A 24,626-nucleotide genomic window follows, 5' to 3' on the forward strand; every position below is an offset into this window, starting at 1 on the left:
TACGAGTAGTCCGTCATTTCTGTCCGCTGGCTAACGTAGTGTGGACCGCACTGGAGGAGAGAAAAACAGCGTGCGTGCACCACCTGCTCAAACCGGTCCAACTGAAGAAGTGAGGGGGCCCAGCCACTGCGGCGCCAACTGACGATAGCTTCGTATCGAGAAGCTTTTCCTGCTGGACTCAACCACCGATCCGCCATGATCTCTGCAGATTGCGGGTATGAGCTTGTTCAACGATTGCGAAGTCTGGTGCGACACGAAAACAAAGACAACACACCAAATAGCTCGCCCACAGGTCCATTCGGTACGGTGGTTTCGAAGAAGCCGACGAACCACCATGCCCATCCCATCACGATCATCAGGCGCTGAAACCGAAGATCTCAACCGGGGGAAGGTGCCGAGGAATAAGGAATGCAAGTGTGGTGCCTGAAGTGTGACGGGAGAAGACAGCATGCCAGCCAGAACGCCAGCGACAGGAACACCAGCCCGCGCAAGAGAAGGGTGCAGTGGGAAACTCTCGGGAAAGGTAAGGTAATTTACAACTGACTAGCGAGCAGTTGCGGCACGGATGAAGTCACATCGGCGTCCTGAGTGGATGGATGCAGCGGTAGCAGCGATGACATGAACCAAACTCAAAGTTCGTCTTTTCTTGTGTTGGTTTTGGCTTCTGGCATTTCTTCGACGGTGCGATCCACTCCCCCGATCAGGATCTTGGAGCTTGGAGAGGAGGGAGGGGGTCGCCAGCCATGCACTCACCTGCCCTGGGCGCAGCCTAGCCCAGCCCAGCTCACTCAGCCAGCCAGCCCGGGCGGCCAGACACACCAGTGGCACCACAGAGCCGGACTCAGACTCGGAGTTTGATGGATGGGTGGATGGATGGTACCTCCCGTCTTCTCAGGGGGCGCTTCCCCGGAGAAGGGCTGGGAAGGGCTACCTATCCGTACCCTTCGGTGAATATTAACCTCCCTGGGCCTGACCTGAGGTGAACGATGAGGTGACCTCCTGGAACTCCAGACACGTGGGACGTGCCGTAATGCAGTTTAGCGGCGGCGGCCTTCAACCGCAGCGTTTCTCCCTTTTCTGCTGGGGGGGGGATTATTCCATTATCTTTATTATTTCGGTGCGTCGCTCTCTTTCTTTTATTGTTTTGTTTCTGATAATTTGCTCCCTTCTCTGACAGTCGTTTCGGTTGATCTTCAGCGTACCCGTCGAAATCAGTCTTTGCCAACCTTTATTGCGCAGTACGGTCAGAAGCTTGTTAGTCACGATTCAAAATGGTCCGAACGGGACGACTAGAGAGCTGTCTGATTGATTACCCATGGCTATGTGCCATGTCGCGCGCTGGCAGCTGGCTTGAACATTTGCCTCAGGCAAACCCGTCAAGACCCATACCCTCGGTGTTCTTCCGCCACAGTGACTGGGAGAGATCAGAGAGGATGGCGCCGCGATGCGATGCGACATGGCTGTCTCTTGTTTCAAACTGGCTGCGAATGGCATGTCCAACTGGACGGTCGCTGACATTCCTTGTCCGTAGATCCTCGTTTGGACATGCCAGAGGGGGCAGCTACAATAAGGTAGGTAGCTGACTCTAAAGATGAGCGCCAAACGGAGGATACCCGCGCACTTGTTCCGTCCGCTTCCTCTGTTTTTGAGATGCCCCAATCGCACCGTGTCTCTTTTCTGGCACACAACGCAGAAACGTGATAGTGTAACAGAGCATCAACCCTCGCGAAGCGTGGTCCAAGGCTGCATCACGTTACGCAGCAGTATGCGACACTCACATCTGAGTGCGTTTATATGATGGCAGACGGTCACAGTCGGTTTTGAGGCCTTCTTGTCAGGTTTGTTGGAAGCTTGCCTCAGATTTTGTCGGATTATCAATGAGCTTGCAACACCATTGGGGAGCAAGGTTTGGCGATGCCTTGGCATCATGTCTGGCCCTCTCGTTGATTTGACGCGTGAGTTGGGTGAGGGTCCCACTGAAAGCCGCCGCACCGCCAAGTTTGAGAGAGAGTCTAAACAACAGTCGACCACGCGATACCTTCTAGGGGCGGCTCATCGGTGTCCTGGGCCATTAACCTCGGAAATGCCAGGTAGCTTGGAGGTGGACTACTTTTGTTATGGCACATGGCACATGGCTCAGGCTCTGGGTTTTGGGGCCATCTCACGTCTTGGTGCATCTGATGACAAACGAAGCAAAGGGCGTCGAGCTGCCGACTCGTACTTTGCAGTAGCAATGAGAAGAAAGAAAAAAAAAAGGGGGGAGGGGGTCGGGTCTGTCTGCAAGATGTGTTTCGCTAGACTCGCAAAGGAATCATCCGCACCCACATCTTTACCACAGATTTCCGCCGTGAGGTCGACGTCTCCATACGCCAAGGTACGTTATCCACCTCTCTGCTCCCCATTTCGGAGCTGCAGGAGCCAAGCACCAAGCAAGCAAGCAACCAAGAGGCCGATGGATGGATGGGTGGATGGATGATGGATGCCTTCAGTGTAAGGTAGCCATGACCCATGGCAACTTGGGAAGTATCCGTACGAATACACAGTAGAGGAGGGGAAGGGAGGGAGGGACGAGGGGCGACATTGCGTTCAGTGGGAGTGCCCGCCGCCCGCCTCCATGAAATCTGTATGTATGGTACGAAGTACTTTGTATTCGCACTCCGTACCTGGGCCTGGCAGACGGCGTGGACGTGGCCATGGTTATGGACGACGGGGGGGGGGGGGGAAGAACATGGGCATGGATGAATGGATGGACGGATGGATGGGCTGGGCGGATGGGCGTGAGCGTGAGCGCCCACGGGTGGTGAAGCGTGAGAAAGATGGAAGAAGCGTGGGTGTGGCACCGTGAGTATCGGCTCCAGCTAAAGGGACGCTAGCCAAGTTGCTTTTTCAGATGAGATGGGCTGGCTTGTTCTCCATCCGTGCCCCGTCTTTCACCCCGGCAGCAGCATGCACCCTAATGAGACACCCATCCACACCCCTGGTCCCCATCGTCTCGTTTCGCTCGCTATGGATCAGCTCTGCCGCACCCCGTGCCGTCGCCAAAGTAAAAGAAAAGGAACGGAAGGGTAAAAGAGTACGTACTTTCCGAGGGTTAGGTGAGTTTGCGAGAGTGATGGAACCTATTCTCGCAGCCTCCCAACTTCCCTCTCACCTTCTTTTCCAATTCCCCAACTTCGCCCTGAGCTACAACGGGGGCGCTTCGATCCATCGCTGTCGGGTCTCGCATCCCTTCTTTACTCACAAAACATCATCATTGTCTTGTCTTGAGCGCTTTCTGCGCCCTTGCCCCATCACCCTCATCATCATCCTCTTCTTGTTTGGCTTTTCTGTAGCTTTTTGCCGTGTCGCCGCTCCAGACTTTCTCGCCCAGCCTCCCGTTGACCGGTTGCACGTCGAACCTCAATCCGTTCGATTCGTCGCAACAACTGAGCCCGCGCCCTTGGAAGCCGCGAGCTGTTCCTCAACCACCACAGACAAGACCAAAGACTGTATGGCCTCGCGCTTTTAGTCTAAAATCTTTCTCCAAGTAAAACTACCTTTTATAATTGCGACGTCGTTGCTGGTAGAATCTAGCGCCTCTTTGCGCGATCGTCAAGACAATCCATCGACGCATTCACAGGAGCACGCGCACACCTAGTACGCCTCGACTCCCAACACAATGGCGAACCATCACCCTTCGCCAACCATGGCCATGCAGGGGCAGCAGCATGGCGGCCCCCCTGGACCCCCTCCGCCGCCGGGCATGCAGCAAGGGCAGAACTATGCACCTTCGCGACAAATCCTCCTCATGAACGAAGCTGTCTGGATGCAGATTGGTAAGTGCATCGCCATCGTAGATACGCGCAGCTCGTTCTAACAATTGATGCAGGCAGTTTTGCTGAGCTTCTCGGTAACCTCGAGGAGGCAATGAAGGCCTACGATCGCGCCCTCCAAGCAAACCCGCAGTCGGTCGCGGCCATGAATGCCATCAGTTTGATCCTGCGAACGCGCGAAGAGTTTCACAAGGCAGTTGACTACCTGCAAGCAATACTCAAAATCGACAACACCAACGGCGAGGCATGGGGCAGCCTGGGTGCGTAACAAGTCCCCGCCCTATGCTCAAACAACGCGACTCGCGCTAACTGCTCACAGGTCACTGCTACCTTATGATGGACGACTTGCAGCAAGCCTACGCCGCATATCAGTCCGCCTTGGTCAACTTGAGGAGCCCCAGGGTTAGTAGCGCTGCCTCCGGCTCTCTGGGTTCTCCAAATACTAATACAGCACAGGAGCCCAAGCTATGGTATGGCATTGGTATCCTTTACGACAGATACGGCTCTCTTGAGCATGCCGAAGAGGCCTTTTCTCAGGTTATGCAAATGCAGCCCGACTTCGAAAAGGCCAACGAAATTTACTTCCGTCTCGGAATAATATACAAGCAACAGCAGAAGTACGGCCAGAGTCTAGAGTGCTTCAAGTACATCGTCAACTCCCCACCCCCTCCTCTCACCGAGGAGGACATCTGGTTCCAAATTGGCCACGTTCACGAGCAGCAGAAGGATGTAAGTATCTCCTCGTCGGCAATTGACAAATACCGCAACTAACGCCCGCATCAGTACGACAGTGCCAAGGCTGCGTACCAGAGAGTTCTGGAACGCGATCCTAGTCACGCAAAGGTTCTGCAACAGCTGGGCTGGCTTCATCATCAGCAGAGCAGCAGCTTCCAGAGCCAAGAGCGAGCTATCGAGTTCTTGGAGAAGTCCGTTGCCGCCGACCAAGGCGACGCGCAAAGCTGGTACCTTCTTGGTCGGTGCTACATGTCTCAACAAAAGTATCCCAAGGCATATGAAGCCTACCAACAGGCCGTCTACCGCGATGGAAGGAATCCGACTTTCTGGTGCTCTATCGGAGTACTGTACTACCAGATCAACCAATATCGCGATGCCCTCGACGCGTACTCTCGTGCCATCCGGCTCAACCCCTTCATTTCCGAGGTCTGGTATGACTTGGGCACATTGGTAAGTGCAAAACCTATCAAGATCGAACAGCTTGGGAAAAAAGAAAAAAAGGCAACGTTACTAACCGACTTAGTACGAATCTTGCAACAACCAGATCAGCGATGCGCTTGACGCCTACCAGCGCGCTGCAGAGCTTGACCCTCAGAACCCTCACATCAAGGCTCGTCTGCAGTTGCTGAGAAACGGTGGCGCCAACGGAGGACAGCCTCCCAGCGCTCCCCAGCCTGCCGATGTCCATCCCCAGGCTTACCAGGTCGGCCCTCCGGCTCCCCAGTGGGGAAGCTCTGCTCCTCAGTCGCAGCAGCAAGGACAGCAGCCTCCTCCGCCTCCGGGACCCGGCGGTCCTGGAAGCAACGGCTGGGGTCGGCTTGCGGACATCAACCCTCCTCCTCAGCCACCCAACCCGTATGAGCAGCGTGGCGAGTTCCGTGGCCCAGCTCCCCCCATGCCGCGACAGCCTAGCCCGAGACAAGAGCAGCAACAGCAGCAGCAACAACAACAGCAGCAGCAGCAACAACACGGTGGTCGCCCGCCGTATCCCGAGCCGCTTCGTCGGATGGCTAGCCCGCCATCTCACTACGCAGGACCGCCGCAGCCGCCTCAGCAGCAACAGCAGCCTCAGGGTCCTCCCACGTCTGCGCCGCGCACCATCAACCCCAACTACACTCAGCCGTCTTCTGCTCAGATGCCTCCTATGAACGTCGGCCCCAATGGCCCTCCTAGCCAGCCGCCTCACTTCCGCGGCACCAACAGTCCCCGGCCTGGCGAGAGGCCCATGCATGACAACCGCATGCCCTCCCCCAAGTCGGCGTACCCCCAACACCAACCTCCTCCGCCACCGCCGTACAGCCATCACCCTGACGGCCCCACCCCCGGACCCATGGAGGCTAATGCCCCGCCTCCACCTCCTCCGGGCTCGATCACCGGAGACCCTGCATCGCAGCGCAATGAGCATGACCGTCCTCCTTCTGTGGGCCCCAAGCGCATGCGTGAGTGGGAGGAGGAGTCCTCTCACAAGCGACCGGCCAACGACGAGAACCGAGCCAGGCTCGACGACGTTCGCCCTCGCCGCCCATCGACTCCTCCGGGACCCCGGGACCAGTACCGCCGCAACTCGTCAGAGGCACGCCGTTTTGAGGACCAACGCCGTGCCGAAGACCAGCGGAGAGCGGATGATCAGAGAAGGGCAGAGGACATTCGGAGGGGCGAGGAGCAGCGCCATGCCAACGACGGGTACCATCCGTCAGAGGCCGCGCACCACCAACCCAACCACCCTATGCCCAACAACCATCTCCCGCCGATGCAGTCTGCTGCTGCGCCGATGCAGAACATCCTCCATGACGGACCGCAGAACGGACCCGGGCCTGCTTCCGGGCCCGCTCCCGGCGTCAAGGAGTACCCCGCTGAAGAGCGCCCGCCTCTTGAGCACACCCCTGCTCCCCGGCCTCCGCAGCCCAGCGAGCCCGAACGTGCAGCGAGAAAGATGGACGTTGATGAGGACTACGACGATAGCGGTGAGGATGAGAAAAAGGGCGCCGCCGCCACTACCAACGGGTCGGGTCCGGCTCCGGCGTCGGGAGAGACTAAGACGCCTACGAGCGCAAGCATCAACGGCCTGATGGGGCCAACTCCCAAGGTTGAGTCGACTTAATGGATCAACGGCTTTGACGTGGTTTGCTTTGTTTTATTTGTCTTGAGGGATCCTGTGTTCTCTTATCGTGTATACCATTTCCTTCCTGTTCCTCGTTCTATCTCCAGAATCCCCTTTCAACGGGATGCTGGTGTGTCTACCTGAGGCACTACGGTAGCTTATGAAGAAAAAAAGTAGTGGTGAATCTAGACTGCTTGAATGACTAAACAATATTAAACCATATTTGGCTTCACTTGTCCAGACCAATCGACCCCTTAAAGGGGCGAATGAACGTGTGCTCTCAGAAAAGTTCTGCATCGTGCAAATGGCGGAGACTTCAAGTGTTTGGCGTGCTCCTTGCTGGGATGCAATCCAGTCCTCAGGTACGTGCCTTCTCTCTACACCTCCACTGATGGAAGATTCAGGCTGATTGTGGACCTCGGAAAAGACGCTTGGACCAGGCAAGAGAGAAAAGTACGGCAAGTGATTTTTTTTCGTCGCTATTGCGCTCACGTGATTAGGGTGGTGCGTCCCGGCAGGAGGAAATCCGCCCACACGACATTTTTGCAGCCTCAGCTATCCCGACTTTGAGAAATTTCCCAATCGTCACTCCTCTCGATTGAACCCGACAACTAACCTCCAGGTCAATCATCAAGATGTCGCACCGCAAGTACGAGGCACCCAGACACGGCGTCAGTTACACCTATTTCGACAATTACTATAACTTCGGCTAACGTTACTCAGTCTTTGGCCTACCTGCCGCGCAAGCGTGCTGCCCGTCACCGCGGAAAGGTCAAGTCGTAAGTTTTATTCACCACTTTTCGCAATATTTTCTTCGAGACTTGGGCCAAGTGAAGACAGAGGCTGACAATTGCAATCCTTCGCACAGCTTCCCCAAGGATGATGCCAAGAAGCCTGTCCACCTGACGGCCACCATGGGCTACAAGGCCGGTATGACCACGATCGTTCGCGACCTCGACCGTCCCGGCGCCAAGGCCAACAAGAAGGAGGTCGTCGAGGCCGTCTCCATCATTGATACCCCACCTGTACTACCAACGCAGCCCGCTTGGCTCTGTGCCTATGGCTAACAACTCTATAGTTGATCGTTGTTGGTCTTGTGGGCTACATCGAGACCCCCCGCGGCCTGCGCTCGCTCACCACTGTCTGGGCCGAGCACTTGAGCGACGAGATCCGCCGCCGCTTCTACAAGAACTGGTACAAGTCCAAGAAGAAGGCCTTCACCAAGTACGCCAAGCAGCACTCCGAGAACTCTGGCGCCTCCATCACCCGCGAGATCGAGCGCATCAAGAAGTACTGCACCGTCGTCCGCGTCCTCGCCCACACCCAGCCCCGCAAGACCCCCATCAAGCAGAAGAAGGCCCACCTCATGGAGATCCAGATCAACGGTGGCTCCGTCGCCGACAAGGTCGACTTCGGCTACGGTCTGTTCGAGAAGCCCGTCGAGGTTGGCTCCATCTTCGAGCAGGACGAGATGATCGATGTCATCGCCGTCACCAAGGGTCACGGATTCGAGGGTGTCACCGCCCGTTGGGGTACCAAGAAGCTTCCCCGCAAGACTCACAAGGGTCTGCGTAAGGTCGCCTGTATCGGTGCCTGGCATCCTTCCCACGTCCAGTGGACTGTCGCCCGTGCCGGTCAGAACGGATACCACCACCGTACTTCCGTCAACCACAAGGTCTACCGCATTGGCAAGGCCGGTTCCGACAACAGCGCCTCCACTGAGATCGATGTCACCAAGAAGACCATCACTCCGTACGTTTCTGCTCTAACGTGTTGATTTCATAGCAATTTTACTGACATTTTTCACAGCCTCGGTGGCTTCGTCCGCTACGGTGAGATCAACAACGACTTCGTCATGGTCAAGGGCTCCATTCCCGGTACCAAGAAGCGTGTCATGACTCTCCGCAAGTCCATGTTCACCCACACCTCGAGAAAGGCCCTCGAGAAGATCGACCTCAAGTGGATCGATACCTCGTCCGAGTTCGGACACGGTGCCTTCCAGACGCCGGCGGAGAAGAAGCAGTACCAGGGTACCCTCAAGAAGGACCTTGCTGCTCAGTAAATTCCTTCTTCTCATCAAATTTCTTTGTATCATGGTCATGGCATCGGTGTAGAGGGTTCACGTTACTTTTCGGATGGTTTGGGACACCTTTGAGGTTAAAATGAGTGCCGAGAATTCAAAAGTCAAACCAATGATACCTAGATGACCAACCCACTTGTAATCCCTCGTGTGGCTTGTGAAATGTGATTGCAATTGTACTCAACTTGGAAGACAATTGATAAGTAGAAGCTGTAGCAACAGCTGCAGTGCGGAGTACAAAATTCGTTCAAAAATGTGGGCGCTTAGTATCGACAGCCAGCCAATACCGAGATGGTGGGGCGGCAAGGTCTGACCAGCGGGAGCGACGTGAGGCGTAGCTAGCCGGCCCCTCGTTGCGTCATTCTATCTGTACCCAACCATGGCGTGCAGCTTCCCGCGAACCAAGTTCGCGACCTTGACACCCCTCAGTACGCTATTCAGCTCGTCCGCAACCCATAAGAAGCGAATGAAGACCACTACCCCGCGAACGCTCTATCGAAATCTCTGCCAACGAACCCTCTCCTCATCGACGTTAATCTCCATCCCGCGCAACCCATTCGTACTACGACGGCTGAGTACTGCGCCAGGCAGCTGCAGCACGAGCAAGGTTCTCTCGCCTCGTCAGATAACCACCAGCACGTTCTCGACGTATACACACTTGAAAATGTCCGACGCAGACTACGCGGCGTTCCTGGACAAGGCGAACCAGGACCCCAACGAGGGACATGCCACCACGACCAGCAAGAGCAAGGAGTTCAAGGCGCAAGACAAGGGCGTCGAGGTACCCAAGGCCATTCAGGACGTGTTGAAGCAGGATAAAGTGTACATCTCGGACGCGGATGAGCCGTTTGTCGGCGTCGCGCTGCAGTGGGATGAGGCTGGCAAAGGTTTGCCGGACGAAGGTGAGTTGTGCCGTGCCTGCTGCCTCCTGCCTCCTGCCCTTTTCACGCCAGGGGAGGGGAAATATGCCTGCGATGTTTGCAAGACAAAGTGACTAATATATGACATGTGTAGTCGAATTCGCGCAACTTATCGATCACCCCGACGCCGAGAACGCGGACGTGGAGCTCCTGGACCCCGTGGACTGGGACTCGAACGGCGATTACAAGGACGTCATTGAGGCGGTCCGCAAGGCGGGCAAGGGCAACGACGTTAGAGTTTACAAGGTGCCAAAGGGCGGTGTCCGGACGGAGTACTGGCTCGTCACGACGGACGGGAAGGGCAAGGAGGCGAAGCTCGTGGGCGTCAAGGCGCTGTCTGTCGAGAGCTGAAAACTTCTCTTCCGGCCAGGTACCATCAGAGAAAACGCGAGGAAATGTAAGGCGGGACGGGAAGAAATGGGGCAGCCGGTCAGCTTGGTCCTCTAATGGTTTGATGAATGGTGACTGATTTATATGTAGCAAAAACGCAGCTCATGTTTGTACAGCAATAAGGTATCATCAATTATAGCTGAATTCTCGCCTGGAAAGGCGTGTCTTCTTTCTGACCGAACTCATTTACCATACCTTACCGGGGATACGTGAGCTGTCTTGACTCTCTTACTCATTCAGGTCATCGATCTAGACCAGATTGGCGGAGCAATGGGCTGGCGGTGGGGTCCCGTTGTGTCACTGATCCTTGACGCACACGCAGCGGAGGTGCCACTAATGGCAACGCCTTGTCTCTCACCTTATCGAAGCGCAACGGCAGCCAAATTCCGCGTTATCGGACCCTACCACCCTGCCTGGACTATGTGTGACCCCTCCACGTATCGGAGGCTAAATAATTCAATACAAGTCCAACCTTTTGGATGCTGGTGACTCAGATCAACAAACCAAACACACCAACTTGCTCTCCACGCAGCGACTCACCGACATATTCCCAGCTTCGCCAACGGACCGGATCAGAATGTCGGGACCGGTAAGTCTTGCCAGTTCTTCAATTGACCTCCCGCCGGCCTGCTACAAGAAGTCAAAAGACACACAAAAGCTAACAATACCGCCTCACAGCGCGCAGTCGTACCGTCCCTCGAGACGGTCAGGTCCATCCTCACCTCCCCGGCCACGACCAACGCCGCAAAGAAGCCCACGCTCGTCCCCGTCTACCGCCAAATCTCCTCCGACCTCATCACCCCGTCCGCCGCCTACCTCAAGGTCTCGGCCCACCACAAGGACTCGGACTTCTCCTTCCTCTTCGAGAGCGCCGCCACAGAACAAGTCGGCCGCTACAGTTTCGTCGGCGCCGGCCCCCGCAAAGTCCTCGCCACGGGTCCCGGCCATGGCCCTGAGTGCGACCCCCTGCCGGCCCTCGAGGCCGAGCTGGCACAGCACGTAGTCGCCCACGTTCCGGGCTTGCAGCTCCCGCCCATGGCCGGCGGCGCCGTCGGCTACGTGGGCTACGACTGCGTGCGCTACTTTGAGCCCAAGACGGCGCGGCCCATGAAGGACGTCCTGCAGATCCCCGAGTCCCTGTTCATGCTCTTTGATACCATTGTCGCGTTTGACCGCTTCTACGGCGTCCTCAAGGTCATCACCTACCTCCACGTCCCCGAGGACGCGGCCCAGCTCGAGGCCGAGTACCAAAAGGCGACGCAGACCATTGACGAGCTCGTCGCCGTCCTCAACAGCCCCGACATCCCCATCCCCGAACAGCAGCCCATCAAGCTCGGCCAGGAGTACACCTCCAACGTCGGCCAGCAGGGCTACGAGTCCCACGTCACGGAGCTCAAGAAGCACATCGTAAAGGGCGACATCATCCAGGCCGTCCCCTCGCAGCGCTTCGCCCGCCCGACCACCCTCCACCCCTTCAACATCTACCGCCACCTCCGGACGGTGAACCCCTCCCCCTACCTGTTCTACGTAAACTGCAAAGACTTCCAAATCGTCGGCGCCTCCCCCGAACTCCTCGTCAAATCCGAGGCCGGGCGCGTCATCACCCACCCCATCGCCGGCACCGTGAAACGCGGCAAGACGCCCGAGGAAGACCAGCGCCTCGCCGACGAGCTGCGCAGCTCCCTCAAAGACCGCGCCGAGCACGTCATGCTCGTCGACCTGGCGCGCAACGACGTCAACCGCGTCGGCGATCCCTACACGGTGCGCGTGGACCACCTCATGGTCGTCGAAAAGTTCAGCCACGTCCAGCACCTCGTCTCGCAGGTCTCGGGCGTGCTGCGGGCCGGACAGACGCGCTTCGACGCCTTTCGGAGCATTTTCCCCGCGGGCACGGTGTCGGGTGCCCCCAAGGTGCGCGCCATGGAGCTGATTGCCGAGCTCGAGAAGGAGAAGAGGGGGATTTATGCGGGCGCGGTTGGGTATTTCGGGTACGGGGGCGTTGATGAGAAGGGCGAGGAGGTGGAGGGTGCTATGGATACGTGCATTGCGTTGCGGACGATGCTCGTCAAGGATGGTGTGGCGTATTTGCAAGCTGGTGAGTTGCTGCCCCCCCCCCCTATCCCGACCCCCTATCCAGTGTTTTCTTGAAGTTTTTTTTTGGGTGGTGAGATATTTCGTATACTGACTTGTGATGTTCTTAGGTGGCGGTATCGTATTCGACTCTGACGAGTAAGTGATTGTCAGATCCATTACCCCAGGAAGCTGTAGACTGACCCGACGCCTAGATACGACGAGTGGTTGGAGACGATGAACAAGCTCGGCGCGAATATGCAATGCATAACAACGGCAGAGGAGCTTTATTACGACCAGCAGCAACAAGCGGCAGGCAAGTCGTAAGCAGGGTAGATGTAGAAAGCATGAAAAAAAAAGTACCCCTATTTGAGCCATGTTTTAGAAGAAGGGAAAAAGATACCGATACCTTTTGAAGCATTCGACCACTCTCTCCATACCTTCCTTTGGACCCGCGAGGTCCTTCTTGGATTGGTACTCCTAGACATGGGATTTAGAAACTGGTGGTGGAATACGCAAGGTGGAATATACAACGGACCACCCGACCAAGGCACCGGTGATTCAGCGCTTGCCTTGCCTCTATATTCACTCGAGGTCGCTCTTTCGTCAACCAAGCCCAATCGATCCCCATGGTCGAGCGGTATAACGCCCTGGTCCGTTAGTAACGAACTTGGTATGAAATCTCGAGAAGTCTGTACACCCCAGTGCAGATGGAGGGTTTCGTAAGGTGGTCTAGTTCGAGTCTCGGACTAGGCACCTGAGCTTTTGTCTTTTTGACCTGTTTTTGGGTTTTTCTTCCTGCTGACGACCCCCCCCCCCCTCTTTGTTTACTACGGTCGTCGTCATTCTATGATTACAGTGTAGATAAAAAGGGTCGGCCGGGCAGGGGTTTTGGAGCATAATACATATCTCAACGCTTGCGCTCCTGCCTATTCTACTTTGAGTACACATGTGGGACGAATTAGCGGTTATGCATGACAGTGTAGGTCATAAAGTTCCAGTCATTAAAATCTTGATATTGTATTATACGATGTCGCAGATCCGCATATCTAATGCTTGAATCGCCGGGCACCCACCCGTTGTGCTTCCACACAAAAACTCCAGAAAAGACTGTCATGGAATCCATGGTATAAGTGTAAGTGTACCTCTCAACGTAAATGCCTCCCGCCAATGAATCCATCCATTAAACCTAACTCAAAACAAATGATACGAGGGTATAAAAACCGACCCAACACCAACCCCAATCGTCGCCAACGAAGCCCACAACACCGCCCCCGCAACGACGCCGTCCTGCAGGATCCGGAGATGCTTGTTCCGGCTCGCCCGGCTGCGCTCGAACACGCGCCGCCAAAGCCACCGGCGCTCGTACGCGGCAACCCACTCTTCGCCCTTGAAGGACAGATAATTCTCCGCGCCGAGCGTCGAGAGCGCGGGTTTGCGGAGGGGGTCGACGGCGCCCGCGACGCTCTCGCTCGTCGCGGCGCGGCGGTGGGGGACCCTTTCCTTCTTGTTCTTGTACATGCCTGCACCGTTGCCCCGGCCGGCTTCCAGGTCCGGGACCTCCCACGGCCGAACGTGGCGTCTGCGCGCGAGGTGGAGGGGTAGCGAGACGCCGTCGAGGGCCGCGACGAGGACCGCGAGGCCGAAGAAGAGTAGAGGTGTGGAGAGGAGGCGGTAGTACCGCGAAAATGAGGACAGGATGAGCGTGGCGTCGAGGCCGAGGCCTAGGGTGAGCAGCACGAGTCCGAGGAGGCGGAGGAGGTGCGTTGCGGCGCGGTTCGCGTTGGCCATGCTGTGGCGGATGAAGTCCGGGTGGAGTTTGCCGCGCAGGAGGGCCTCTGCTTTTTCAAAGGCCGGGAGGAGGGCCGAGGGGTGCGTTGTCGAGGATGTTGCTTTGAGGACGGCGGTGCGGTCGTCTTTTGTAAGGTTCAGGCGGCGCGGGGCGTCGGCGTGGATGTAGTGTTTTGTTATGGCGTCGATGTCTGCGCGGAAGGGTTGTGATGATGCTGGTGCTGCAGGGAGAGATGTTAGCGAGTTTGAGGTTGGGTTTGGGTTTGTATAAGTGGTGAGAACGAGATTCGGTGATAGCTGATGGGACTAGCATGTCATGAAGCATTCGACTTGGTGGTCTTACCTTGCGGAACTGTCCCCTCTTCCACCTCTTCCTTTTCACCGTCTCTGAGACCAGTTGCTCTAGGGTGAGAGAAGTTTGTTGCCGAAGATGTGTTCCGCGTATGGTTCCCTCCCGCTTTTGCCTGGGCGTAGCTGCTGTCCTCGTCGAGCATCTCGAGAATGTTGCTCACTTTACTCGAGTTTTTGGCCCTCCTCTCCTTGGCAGTGAGCTTCCTGCCGCGGTCCTGATCCCATCGCGGCGCAAGAGCACGCCGCTCGGGCGCCAGAGTCGTCCACGAGTGGACGTAGCCGCAGTACCATAGGAAGAATTGCAGCGGTTCCGCGTCCTGCTCGACGTAGACGAGATAGTCCACAAAGTCGTTTAGTGAGCACGGCTGAAGACATCCGACCGTTAGTCAGAGTCATTCTTGAATTCCAGTCGTCCCCTTGGAATACACATGCGCTGGTAGAGAGATATCACTCACCGATTCCGTGTTATTCCTGATCACTTCTTCAAAGGCAAGTTGGGGCGGAATCCACTTGTCGGTCCGCTTTGCTCGGCGGCGGTAGCGCCGGCAGTCCTCGTCCATCACCGGCGGGCGCCATGGCCGCTCCGGACCGGGAGTCTGATAGAATCTGAGCGACATGTCTTTCCACTCTTTTACGCCGCTTGACTGTGTTGCTCACGGTCTTACAACTCGTGCGTGTGAATGGAACATGTAGACGTGAGAAATACGAGGTGGATGAGCCACAGGCCCAAGACTCGAGAAAGAAAGAAAACTTGGAGCTACGAAATAGAGTCTCTGTCCAGTCTGACACTCAGACCTCTTGAGGATCCGATATGGGGGTGTGTGGGTGAGTGTGTGCTACGGAAGGGCGGGTGGGCTGGCCACACCTATGTATAATACGAAGGGAAACGAGGAAACCAGGGGATCCAACAGAACAAAACACTAGCTTCGAGATGTTGCGTTTGGTGCGTGCCGTGCGCAAGGCCTGCAGCGGGACGAAGGAGAGGCAGACCGCCTGTTCCTGCATGCCGCATCCGCAGCCCAGCCGCGCTCTGCCTCAGCTTCATCCGACACGGGAAGAGAACTTGGCCCGGCCCCCCCAGATAATGACATGGAATATAGAGAAACAGCGTGCCTGTGTGTATGTGTGGCAGAGGGGTCTAAATACCGACCCACCGATGCAACAGAACCACGCGGTGTAGATATCTTGCGCAAGTAATGGAGGGGGGGGGAGGGGGTGCCCGGGTTGAACTTGTCTGCGGCCTGGCATGCTCCCCAGCCGGGAAGTGCTACAGGTGGACAGGCTTGGGTTTCCTCGCGGTCATGTTCCCGCATCACGGCTTATGATGTCTTGTTCGCGGCTTGTACGCTACGAGTACGGCTGGCAGTCGTAACACGAGCTGCAGGAACTGAGAGAAGCTGACGGGGGAGACAGGCATCAGGTCCGGCGGATGCCGGCAAGGGCGGGGCATGCCTCTGTCCTGCTTGCTTTCGCTTCTCCCTCATGATCCTCCTCGCGTATCGGGGCTCTAGGGACTCGGGAAGGGGGTCATGTGTCCGCAAGACTTGACATGGGGAAGAGACGGGACGGTGAAGAAAGAGGGCAGGAGGTCGCGAGCGCGATCCAAGCCCAGCCCCGGGAGGTTCGCATGCCGGGAAACGGGCACCAGTGAGACGTGATATAGACAAATATAGGGTACGATTCCCACTTGGAGGGAACGAATGATACAACAACCAAATCAGCGGAGGAGTGTAAAAACAAGAGTTGCAAAATGAACGGTCAGCCAGCGTACTCTGACTCGATCTGAGGTAAACTTGTTGCTATGCTGGAGCGTTCGATTCGTCCCCTCGTGTAAGCTCAGTTCGAGCAACGAAACGAACCAATCTGAATAGGCATAGAAAGGAACGACGGTATTGGCAGCCCTCCCTCCCGCACTGTCACTTGCAGTGGCATGTCCTGCGTTTACTGCGTCAGCTTGGGATGTCCCTGGTCAGAGACCCATGACAGCGGTTCCACGGATTGTCGTGGGGTGTGTTGTATCCAACTTGGCACCTGCATCTGCCCATCTGCTTTTTGGCTGACGTTGGTTGACCTTGGTCAAACTAACTCTTACTACCGGTGAGGGTTGACCTGTTACCTGTGTATTCATACTAAGAGGGCTGGGGCCGGCACAACCCGACGAGGATACGATAGTGCCGTCGAGAAAGTGAGGCCAGAGCGTCGCGGTCCCTTGTCAAAAAGAGCCGGAGCCCACATGACATGAAGGGGGCTGCTGGCCTTGTTTCAAGGGAACGTGCGGGAAAGGTGATGAGGTTGATTCACTAGCACGAAGGAGCCGTGGGCGGGAGACGGAGAGATGGAGTTAGTTTGGAGTCGGGAACAAAATAACGGACGCAGGCAAGGGCAAAAACCATACGCCGATTGGCTCCACGGCGTGGCATCAAGCTATGTTTCAGAAAGTTCATCCTGTCCCGTCTCCCCTTCACCCCACTCCCCGGGGGCGTGAGACGAGAGTCAGATGCCTGTTCAGAGCCTCACAGGTGAGAGCTCCGGTCCAAGACTCCGTCGTCTCCATGGCAGAGCCGGGCACTTGCCGAGAAGAAGCCTGGGCCTGTCTGGTCAATCATTGGATGAGCCGCGGGTCTTTTGCTGGCCGATCCCAGGTCGATTAGTGTTGCGGCTGATGCTGTTATCACAACAGCTGGACGAGCACGGCATATTACTGTCTACAGTATTGTAAGTATGCTCGGCAGACGGCTTGCCTGGTTTCTGCAGATTTATGCTATGATTACTGCGCAAAAGGATTTTTTGGAGGCTACGCACCTTGCGAGTCCAACGCATGGTAGATGGATTCCGTAGGATTGATCGACCGACTGACATGCGCAAAATGCTTTAGAGTTAGAAAAAAAGGTTCTGTTCTATCAGGCCACCACCATACTACGGAGACTGAGGTGACATTATACCCTCCTCCGACGATATATATACGATAGGTATCGCTTACATATCACCGTCCCTCTTTTTGACCTGCTCCGTCTCGAAAGAGAGTCCCGCATCCTTTCTGATAACCCCATAGATTGCAGACGCATCGATTTCTCGATCAATTCCTTCGGCGTACTCTACGGCTTCCTCTAACTGCTGCAAGACGAGTGACAGCAATCTCGGCTGAGGACCGCTCTTCAAGGCTTGTCTTCCGGCTGCCAGTCCATTGATAGCCGGTGACCACGGTCGCTCGCCTCGAGGAGGCATGTAAGCCCCAGAGGTCAGTCGATTGGATACCATCAATCCGACCGGGCCAATCTGCTCCTTGATCAACGCTTCCGCGGTTTCGACCCCCAATCCAGCTTTCTCAACCAGAGTATGAGCTACACCGACCACCTCAACCATACCTATCGACAGAGAGTTCCTAGATATTCAGTTCCCATCAGGATTTTTATTCTTTCAAGGTAGATGTTCATGTCTGGGTTTTCTTACGCTGCAGCCTTCAAATAGCTCGCTTGACGAACGTCTTCGCCCGTGGGAATGATACTCTTCCCCATGACACCGGTAACATAAGGTCTCACAACATTAATGGAAGTCTCCTTGCCAGCCATTATCCACAACAGCTGTGCACTAGCAGCAAGGGGACTGGCACCGACAACAGGAGAGGCGATATAGTCTGCTCCTCTCTCTTGCAGTCTAGATTTAGCCGTCGCCGAAGAGGAAGGTTGAATCGTCGAGGTATCCACTATGATCTTGCTTTCAAGATGATCAACCTCGAGAATCGTGTCAAGCACGGATGCCACTGCTGAATCGTCCGCCAAAGACATGAACACAATGTCCGAGTCAGACACTAAATCGATGATGTTTGATGGCGTTCCACCAAGTTCCTTCAGAGGTGCCCCACGAGACTCGGTACGATTGTAAAAGCGAAGATTTGGCTCTTGCTTCTTGGATAGATACTTTTGCAAGTTGGAGGCCATATTAAGGCCCATGGAACCCAGACCTGATGAGAATTAACAGCTGCAGTTGGGGATGACGTATATGGGCGAAGAGGATATACATGCCTATCCATCCCAGCTTAGGGATGAAGGAAAGCTGCGAGGAGGATTGTAAAGTATGCATGTCGAGTGTAATTAACGAAGCTCTTGCGAATTATGTGAGAGGCGGAAAAGAGGTGCCAATTACCCATTTACATACTTGCCTTAGCATGAATGCACTAGGTGAGATGATGAGCACCAATTCCCGACCTCTCTGAAGGTTTACTGACAACGGCGTCGGAGATTATGCCAGACTTCCGGCGGTGGCTGTACTTTGAATCTAGGCCCGATGGAATCGGGGTAAAGAGGACTTTATCATTGCCGCCACAAAATGAGGGAAGTTTGAGGCTCTCGCGGTATTCAGATCTTTGCTTGCTCTTCTATAAATGCTACATAGAGTTGACCGCGAGCTTGGGATATAGCGTGAGCACCATGCAATCAAACTGCCATCACCACCAAGAAGTCGTGCCCACTCTCACCCAACATAGTGAAATTCCCTTCCACCAGCAAGCACATACGACCATACCCATCGGAAAATTCGGGATCCCGTCCGCTCTCCCATAGACAAGCCGATGAGGGCCAGACTAGTAGTTGAGTCGGTGACGATCAGCGAATCCCTGGTGTTGTATGTTTTTGTTATTTTTCCCTTCTCATATTCTCTTTGACCACCAGCAAAGGAAGACAGATAGGTAAAGTAGATACTTCGTACATGAGTAAGTTACGTGGGTTGCAGTCGCAGAGCCGGTGATCAGATCGCCCAACATGCGTGGCCTGCCTATGTCCAAGCGGGTACGGAGGGGGGAGGGGTGGTAAGGAAAATCATGAGATAAAAAAGGAAAGAAGAATTTAGAAAAGAGTCGTCGATCCGTTTTCCCTTGTGCTCGGACATTGAGCAACTTCCCATAACCCTCGGATCCACGGCTGTCTAGCTGTGCTTCGTATGGGTACCTTTGGTAGTCAGAGAAACTCGATAACTCTTACATCCAATTGCCTTTTTAGGCAAGAGTTTGCAAAAAACTTTTGTCTAATCTTTTCCTCTCTCCAAAACCCACAGCCACAATCTCATCACGTCACACCGTCCCGACGAGGGGATGAAGGGGGCGCACAAGCTTCAGTCAAGGACAAGTCAGCAAGTCAGTCCAAAAACTATGTGCCTTTCTTGTTCGTCGTTGACCTCTTGATTCCCCCGGTCTGCCGAAATGGTGTCCCAAAACAGGACGAAAGACCGGGTCGCCTCATCTTCCAAACTCTCCCGTTCCAGCAACATGTCAAGTAAGGTACACACACACGGATTTTACTTGCTTTCCATCTCTTGTCAGGTTTTGGCAGAAACCTCTGGTCCCGACCAAGGCTTCCACCGACCGAACGACCGACAACGATCCCCAGTGTTCCCAAACGTGAAACGTCCCGGCCATCCCATACTCAGCCTGTAATACGATACCGAACCTCACATATCGCTAATAACGTTACGTCCAAGTCTCAATAGCAGAAAGTATCTATACCTCAACACAGCTACAGACTAATCAAGCCCGTGATCAGAGTCTGGTCCAAAAGAAAAGAACAAAAAAAAAAAAAAAAAAGAGCCTCGTCCGTAACTGCCGCCGTCTTTGGTGTGAGTGCTCAAAATCTTTCCTTCGGACCTCACTTTCATCACACCCTGCTCAACTGAGATGAGCAACTGCGCAGTCAAAACCACCCAGCCTATGCATTCGTGTATTTCGATCAAGCCATGGGCAACGATCGGTCACAGTCTGGTCTAGGACAAGTCAGCATGAAAATAGTTTGACAGGCTCCCTCTCTCTCCCAAGTCTACACCCACCAACCAACCTGTCAACTTCTCTTAACACCAAGCACTAAGCCCAAGATGACACCTCCCATCTTGTATCATCGCAGAACAACAGAGATTCAGACCTACCGACACGTACACGTGTACACACGCCTTCGACTATACCACCAGTATAATCTGATAAGACTGCTCGTCGTGCCCGTCCATAACGAAACCCCTCCTCGATCTACAAAATGGAGTCCGTGCCACAAGATATAAGTGAATGTGACAGCCCGTCTGACGTGAGGCCACCCACCAAACGGAAATGCGAACCAGGAAATCACCAAACCATCATCGATCCTACCTGCCCTCTTTCCCAGATCGAAGATTGCGACTGGCTCCAGAGATCCAGGATCTCAGCCACGCTTTGTCCCCCTGGTCTCTCCTGTTTGTTGTCCTGCCGTGATGTTCAAACATCGACGGACGCTCAAACCTGGCATATCCAAATTGGGTAAGTAGCTCCCCCGTCTATAACCCCTCCTATCGAGCCTCTGCAGCCTATCCCAACCCCTATAGCATCAGCTTCTCAAACACGTGAAGTGAGAAGCTATCACCGAGTACGCCACGCGGCTGCCTGGAACGGAAGAAGAAATGAAGCAGCATTGTCGTTGCTGTAAGTCTATTCCATGAAGCCACGCTATTGTGCTGTGTATTTTCACGCAAGCGCTTGAAAGCCGTGCTCGGCAGCATGAAATACTTCAATGCCATGATGGAAGAGCGAGCTTCCGAGAAGTTGCTCAGTAAGCCTAACAAAAAGAACCGAGTTATTCAGGTCATCCCGCGTCATCAAGGACCTCTAGTATCCAGCCACCGTTCCCTCCGCGTCGCTCCCGGGGGGTAGTGCTCCTCGCGGTGCTCTAAGGTATACTATTTTGTCTAAGGAGTTCGTCCTCCCAGCGAAGCAGAACTGGGCCGATTTGTCGCGTGGGGGAGATGGTCTCATCGATCGTGAATCGCCCGACGTCAGCGATGCTGTATTTTCCCCTTTCTAGATCTGACGTACATCTTGATGTCCAATCCAGACAGACTCATAGAGTAATTCCAGAAGGACGAGACTTGTGCCGGCAATAGCAAGCAACATGTTTTGCAGAGTCGCGTGATCGGATCCAGCCATGCTAGTACGTGCATCCATGGCCATCGAGCTTCTCATGAAAGGCCTTCCAGATATTGTGGCTCGATGTGTGTACTTGGACGCAAGACAAACATTAGCACAAGTCCTCTCTACTATTATAACTAATAATGACAATGGAACCCATACCTTTGGTCGGTAATCACCATCAACCGTAGGATCTGGCGAAGCACCTTGTACAGAATGATCAAAGAGTGCTTGGTGCCCTGTCTGGGTTCGTATGTAGTCCGCTATGAAGACAGTGCCAATGATCGTCCAGATTGCGATCACGAGATAGACGAAATTCCTGAAAGTGAACCATCTCGGTAAGTGGACGGCACGGCCGTGTGATTTGGCCGCTTTATGATGATGGTCGGGTTCGTGATGCGTCATCTCTCTGGGAGCGTGCCTGTGAGTAGTCTCGGGTGGAGGGTTGCCATACTGAAAGAAGAAGCAGGGCATGGTGCCGATACCGATGCTGCTGGTTGAAAGTTGGAGTCCGTTGATTTCTTGGGGAATGTTTTTCGTTGAAGGATGTTGATGATTGAGATATGGCATACTTCGTTAGCTTAAACGGCCCAGATGATTGTGCAATGCCGAGTGGAAGATGCGAATATTTCCATGACAGAGGTCAGTTTCAGAGATGCTTCCTCAGTCTGAATTTTGAGACCACCAGACTCTCCTTCCTCTGAGAACGAAAGCTTTATGGTAGTCGCAGGGGCGACAGATTGCGAATTGATTTCCCGCAGCAGATGGTACAGCAGCAACTCGTCAAGGCAGTTGCAATGGATGTGAGTCCGCCGACACCAGAACGTCAACATGTGTGGAAGGAAACGGGCGTTTACATCGAAAATTGGTGTCTATTGTATTCGGAGAGGCTCTTGCCATCATCGTAACTCAAGGTCTCCTAGGAAGGCCTCTCCATGTTGTTCTCTGACAGCGTATTATTAATTAATTCATCTCCATCGTCATCTTCTCCAAGGAAACGACTTTCGAGGAACCCTTGGTGACCACTCCCCCTCCTGGAAGACCACCCTTTTTACTCAGCAAATATGGAGCTAAGTTGACCAAACCCTTTGCAAGTCTAGAAACGAGTCTCCGTACGCTCGTCCTCTTGCCATCAACGCCTTGAAAAATGCCCTGCTTCAATACGAAGCTTCCGTGTATTCGCAAAAGGGGTATAATCCATAATCCAATCCGTCGTAATAGTGAATGCACAAAATGTACAGAAGAAGAAAAATTTCGTGACCAATTACATCCACACAGTGAAGAAGATCATGACACCAACCAATCCAACAGCCATACCGGCGATTTGCTTGGTGCCAGATCCCGAAGGTCTCTCGGGTGCCGAGGACTCAGCGGATTGCGTGGGCGCTGCGGAAGCGCTGGTGCTTGAGCCCGAAGTCACTGATCCTGTCGGGCTCGAAGAAAAGCTGCCCTTAAACGTCTCTCCGAGAGTAGGCAGACGGACGTTCCCGTCCACCAACCAACCCCCCGTGGCTTTAGGACAATCGCGGGTAGAGACGCTTGTCGGATTGTAGTTGGATTTCGCGACTCCTGAAGGAGTGATGGTGGCCCATTTGGCTTGCAGATTCTGGAACTCCGGGGCTCTGGGGGTTGGAGTGCCCTTGCGGGTAAAGCCATCGTACACGTCGTCAGCGGTGATGGTCTTAGATACTTCGGGTCCGTATGACACAATGCCATATCGGTTCTCCTCGTAAATCCATTCGTAAACCATGGCTCCACTCCAGTCATTAACCATGGGCTGGCTGAAGATGGCGTTCTGGTCGTCCCATGTACGCGGGCCCTGACCTGTGATGCATCCCGTTTCCGTGAAGAAGATGGGCACAGGAAACTTCTCGGCCATGGCTTGCAGGTTTGTGTATCCCGAGGTCTCGTACGTGTTTGGGTCGCACCACTCGTACGAGTTGAGTCCAAAAAAGTCAATGTTGTCCTCTGGCTTTCCGCCACAGGTCAGGTAGTCCTGGAGCATGGGCCGCAACTCAGCGATGTCTGCCGCGGAGTAGCCGACGGGAATCTTGCGATAACCCTTCTTGTCGCGATAGGCCTTCATGTCTCGTGCGGCAGCCTTCATGAAAGGGGCGACCTGGGACTGAGTGGGAAGTGCAATGATCTCATTGCCAATGAAGAAGCCGAGAACGTTGTCGTATTTCGCAAAGTTGTCCATTACTTTGGCGTATGCGTTGAACTGCGTCTCGTTCCAGTAGGGAGTATTCTGTACCTCTTGTAAGCCAAAGCACGCGAGCTGGAGATAGGACAGAACAGGGGGGCACCAACAGGAAGAATGTACGAGTCAAAGGTGTCCAAGTCGATGAGGGTGTATATGCCGGCCTTGTCAAAGGCAGACATGCACCCGTCATGATTTGCACTGGAATCGACGTGGTAAACGCGGATTGCGTTGGTACCCAGCGTCTTCATGAGGTTGGCGTCGCGGGTGCATTGATCAGTATCAACCAGTGGGTCATCTGGACGAGCTTTTGTGTTAGACAGCGGATTTTGTAAGTGTGCATTCAGACAGACTGGGCTAACCTGGTGTCAGTTGGTATGCGATGCCTGTGATTGCGTCAGTCCCAAGGATTCTAGTCAGAAATGCAGTGGAAGATTGGCGTACCTTTCATGAACCATTGCTTGCCGCTCTCGTCGAAGAATTTACTGCCTACAATCTCGATTGGTGCAAGGGCTGCGGCAGTGCCAAGCAATAATGCCGAGACGAGCTTGGAGACTCGCATGATGAAGGAGTAATCGCAAGAAAATCCTTCTGATAAGCTTCAACTAGCAAATACAGCAATGGGTGAGGATGCGACGAATGGTGAGAATGCTGATGCCTTAGTGCTGCGGTTCCCAAGAAAGCCAAGAAGAAGAAAGAAATACGACCAAGAGTCTGTTGATGATGTTGAGGATCGAGAGTTGTTGGCTGTAGCTCGTGTCGACGAAAGATTTCGAACTACTGGCGAGGGACACCTCAGTAGGGCGGATGCTGAACTGAGCAGGTGTTTTTGCCAGGCGGAGAAAGTAATGACTGTTGGCCGTGGTTGCCTCTTTTTTGCAGGTCTTCACAAGTTGTCGTGTTCCTTCCTTCGATCTGGTCGAGTACTCGTCCTGCACCAACCGCAACCAATTCCTTCTCTCGCGATTACAACGTCGTACAAGGCGACACTCTCACTCCGCAAACAACGTCCGTTCTTGGCGAAAATGACAGAAAGATTTAAACAGGGCAGCAACCGTGTTGAAGGCCGTCAGACGAGGTGGAAGGAAAGAGACTTTGCCTGGCGTCGAATATCGTGGATAAGCAACAGCCTCACCTCAGGATGACGGGAACGCCTTGCTTGGGGGATGGGGAGGGAAGCTATCGATTTTATTGTTCCAGCTTTGCTACTGCAGCTCAACACGGGAGACACTCCGAACAACAAGGCCCTGCAGACTGCAG

General features: G+C 54.5%; 9 protein-coding genes across 9 annotated transcripts; 5 read left to right on the forward strand and 4 right to left on the reverse strand.

The window, feature by feature from the left end:
- Positions 1-2,890: 2,890 nt before the first annotated feature.
- On the forward strand, positions 2,891-3,508 carry CCOS01_03099 (uncharacterized protein; the record flags this gene model as incomplete). The annotated part of the gene is made up of 1 exon (XM_060451285.1): positions 2,891-3,508. One exon carries the CDS (start codon positions 2,891-2,893, stop codon positions 3,506-3,508), a length of 618 nt encoding a protein of 205 aa, XP_060317550.1.
- Positions 3,509-3,658: 150 nt separating this feature from the next.
- Positions 3,659-6,648, forward strand: CCOS01_03100 (tetratricopeptide; the record flags this gene model as incomplete). Its single annotated transcript, XM_060451286.1, has 5 exons — positions 3,659-3,815; positions 3,869-4,072; positions 4,132-4,541; positions 4,596-4,997; positions 5,071-6,648. The coding sequence occupies 5 exons, from the start codon at positions 3,659-3,661 to the stop codon at positions 6,646-6,648; spliced, it is 2,751 nt and encodes a 916-aa protein (XP_060317551.1).
- A 635-nt stretch (positions 6,649-7,283) lies between these two features.
- Positions 7,284-8,710, forward strand: CCOS01_03101 (ribosomal protein L3; the record flags this gene model as incomplete). Its single annotated transcript, XM_060451287.1, has 5 exons — positions 7,284-7,319; positions 7,372-7,427; positions 7,517-7,673; positions 7,727-8,400; positions 8,458-8,710. 5 exons carry the CDS (start codon positions 7,284-7,286, stop codon positions 8,708-8,710), a joined length of 1,176 nt encoding a protein of 391 aa, XP_060317552.1.
- Positions 8,711-9,107: 397 nt separating this feature from the next.
- CCOS01_03102 (uncharacterized protein) lies at positions 9,108-9,999 on the forward strand (the record flags this gene model as incomplete). Its single annotated transcript, XM_060451288.1, has 2 exons — positions 9,108-9,630; positions 9,743-9,999. The coding sequence occupies 2 exons, from the start codon at positions 9,108-9,110 to the stop codon at positions 9,997-9,999; spliced, it is 780 nt and encodes a 259-aa protein (XP_060317553.1).
- Positions 10,000-10,615: 616 nt separating this feature from the next.
- Positions 10,616-12,435, forward strand: CCOS01_03103 (anthranilate synthase component I; the record flags this gene model as incomplete). Its single annotated transcript, XM_060451289.1, has 4 exons — positions 10,616-10,627; positions 10,717-12,133; positions 12,240-12,267; positions 12,324-12,435. The coding sequence occupies 4 exons, from the start codon at positions 10,616-10,618 to the stop codon at positions 12,433-12,435; spliced, it is 1,569 nt and encodes a 522-aa protein (XP_060317554.1).
- An 867-nt stretch (positions 12,436-13,302) lies between these two features.
- CCOS01_03104 (uncharacterized protein) lies at positions 13,303-15,255 on the reverse strand (the record flags this gene model as incomplete). Its single annotated transcript, XM_060451290.1, has 4 exons — positions 13,303-14,120; positions 14,243-14,615; positions 14,706-14,894; positions 15,139-15,255. 4 exons carry the CDS (start codon positions 15,253-15,255, stop codon positions 13,303-13,305), a joined length of 1,497 nt encoding a protein of 498 aa, XP_060317555.1.
- Positions 15,256-17,226: 1,971 nt separating this feature from the next.
- On the reverse strand, positions 17,227-18,188 carry CCOS01_03105 (uncharacterized protein; the record flags this gene model as incomplete). The annotated part of the gene is made up of 2 exons (XM_060451291.1): positions 17,227-17,632; positions 17,701-18,188. The coding sequence occupies 2 exons, from the start codon at positions 18,186-18,188 to the stop codon at positions 17,227-17,229; spliced, it is 894 nt and encodes a 297-aa protein (XP_060317556.1).
- Positions 18,189-21,058: 2,870 nt separating this feature from the next.
- On the reverse strand, positions 21,059-21,640 carry CCOS01_03106 (uncharacterized protein; the record flags this gene model as incomplete). The annotated part of the gene is made up of 2 exons (XM_060451292.1): positions 21,059-21,256; positions 21,329-21,640. The coding sequence occupies 2 exons, from the start codon at positions 21,638-21,640 to the stop codon at positions 21,059-21,061; spliced, it is 510 nt and encodes a 169-aa protein (XP_060317557.1).
- Positions 21,641-22,430: 790 nt separating this feature from the next.
- Positions 22,431-23,928, reverse strand: CCOS01_03107 (glycolipid anchored surface protein; the record flags this gene model as incomplete). Its single annotated transcript, XM_060451293.1, has 4 exons — positions 22,431-23,414; positions 23,477-23,664; positions 23,729-23,752; positions 23,811-23,928. 4 exons carry the CDS (start codon positions 23,926-23,928, stop codon positions 22,431-22,433), a joined length of 1,314 nt encoding a protein of 437 aa, XP_060317558.1.
- Positions 23,929-24,626: the final 698 nt, after the last annotated feature.

The sequence above is a fragment of the Colletotrichum costaricense genome, assembly GCF_030867565.1.
Source record: "Colletotrichum costaricense strain IMI 309622 chromosome Unknown Scaffold_3.1, whole genome shotgun sequence".
Classification (NCBI taxonomy): Eukaryota; Fungi; Ascomycota; class Sordariomycetes; order Glomerellales; family Glomerellaceae; genus Colletotrichum; species Colletotrichum costaricense.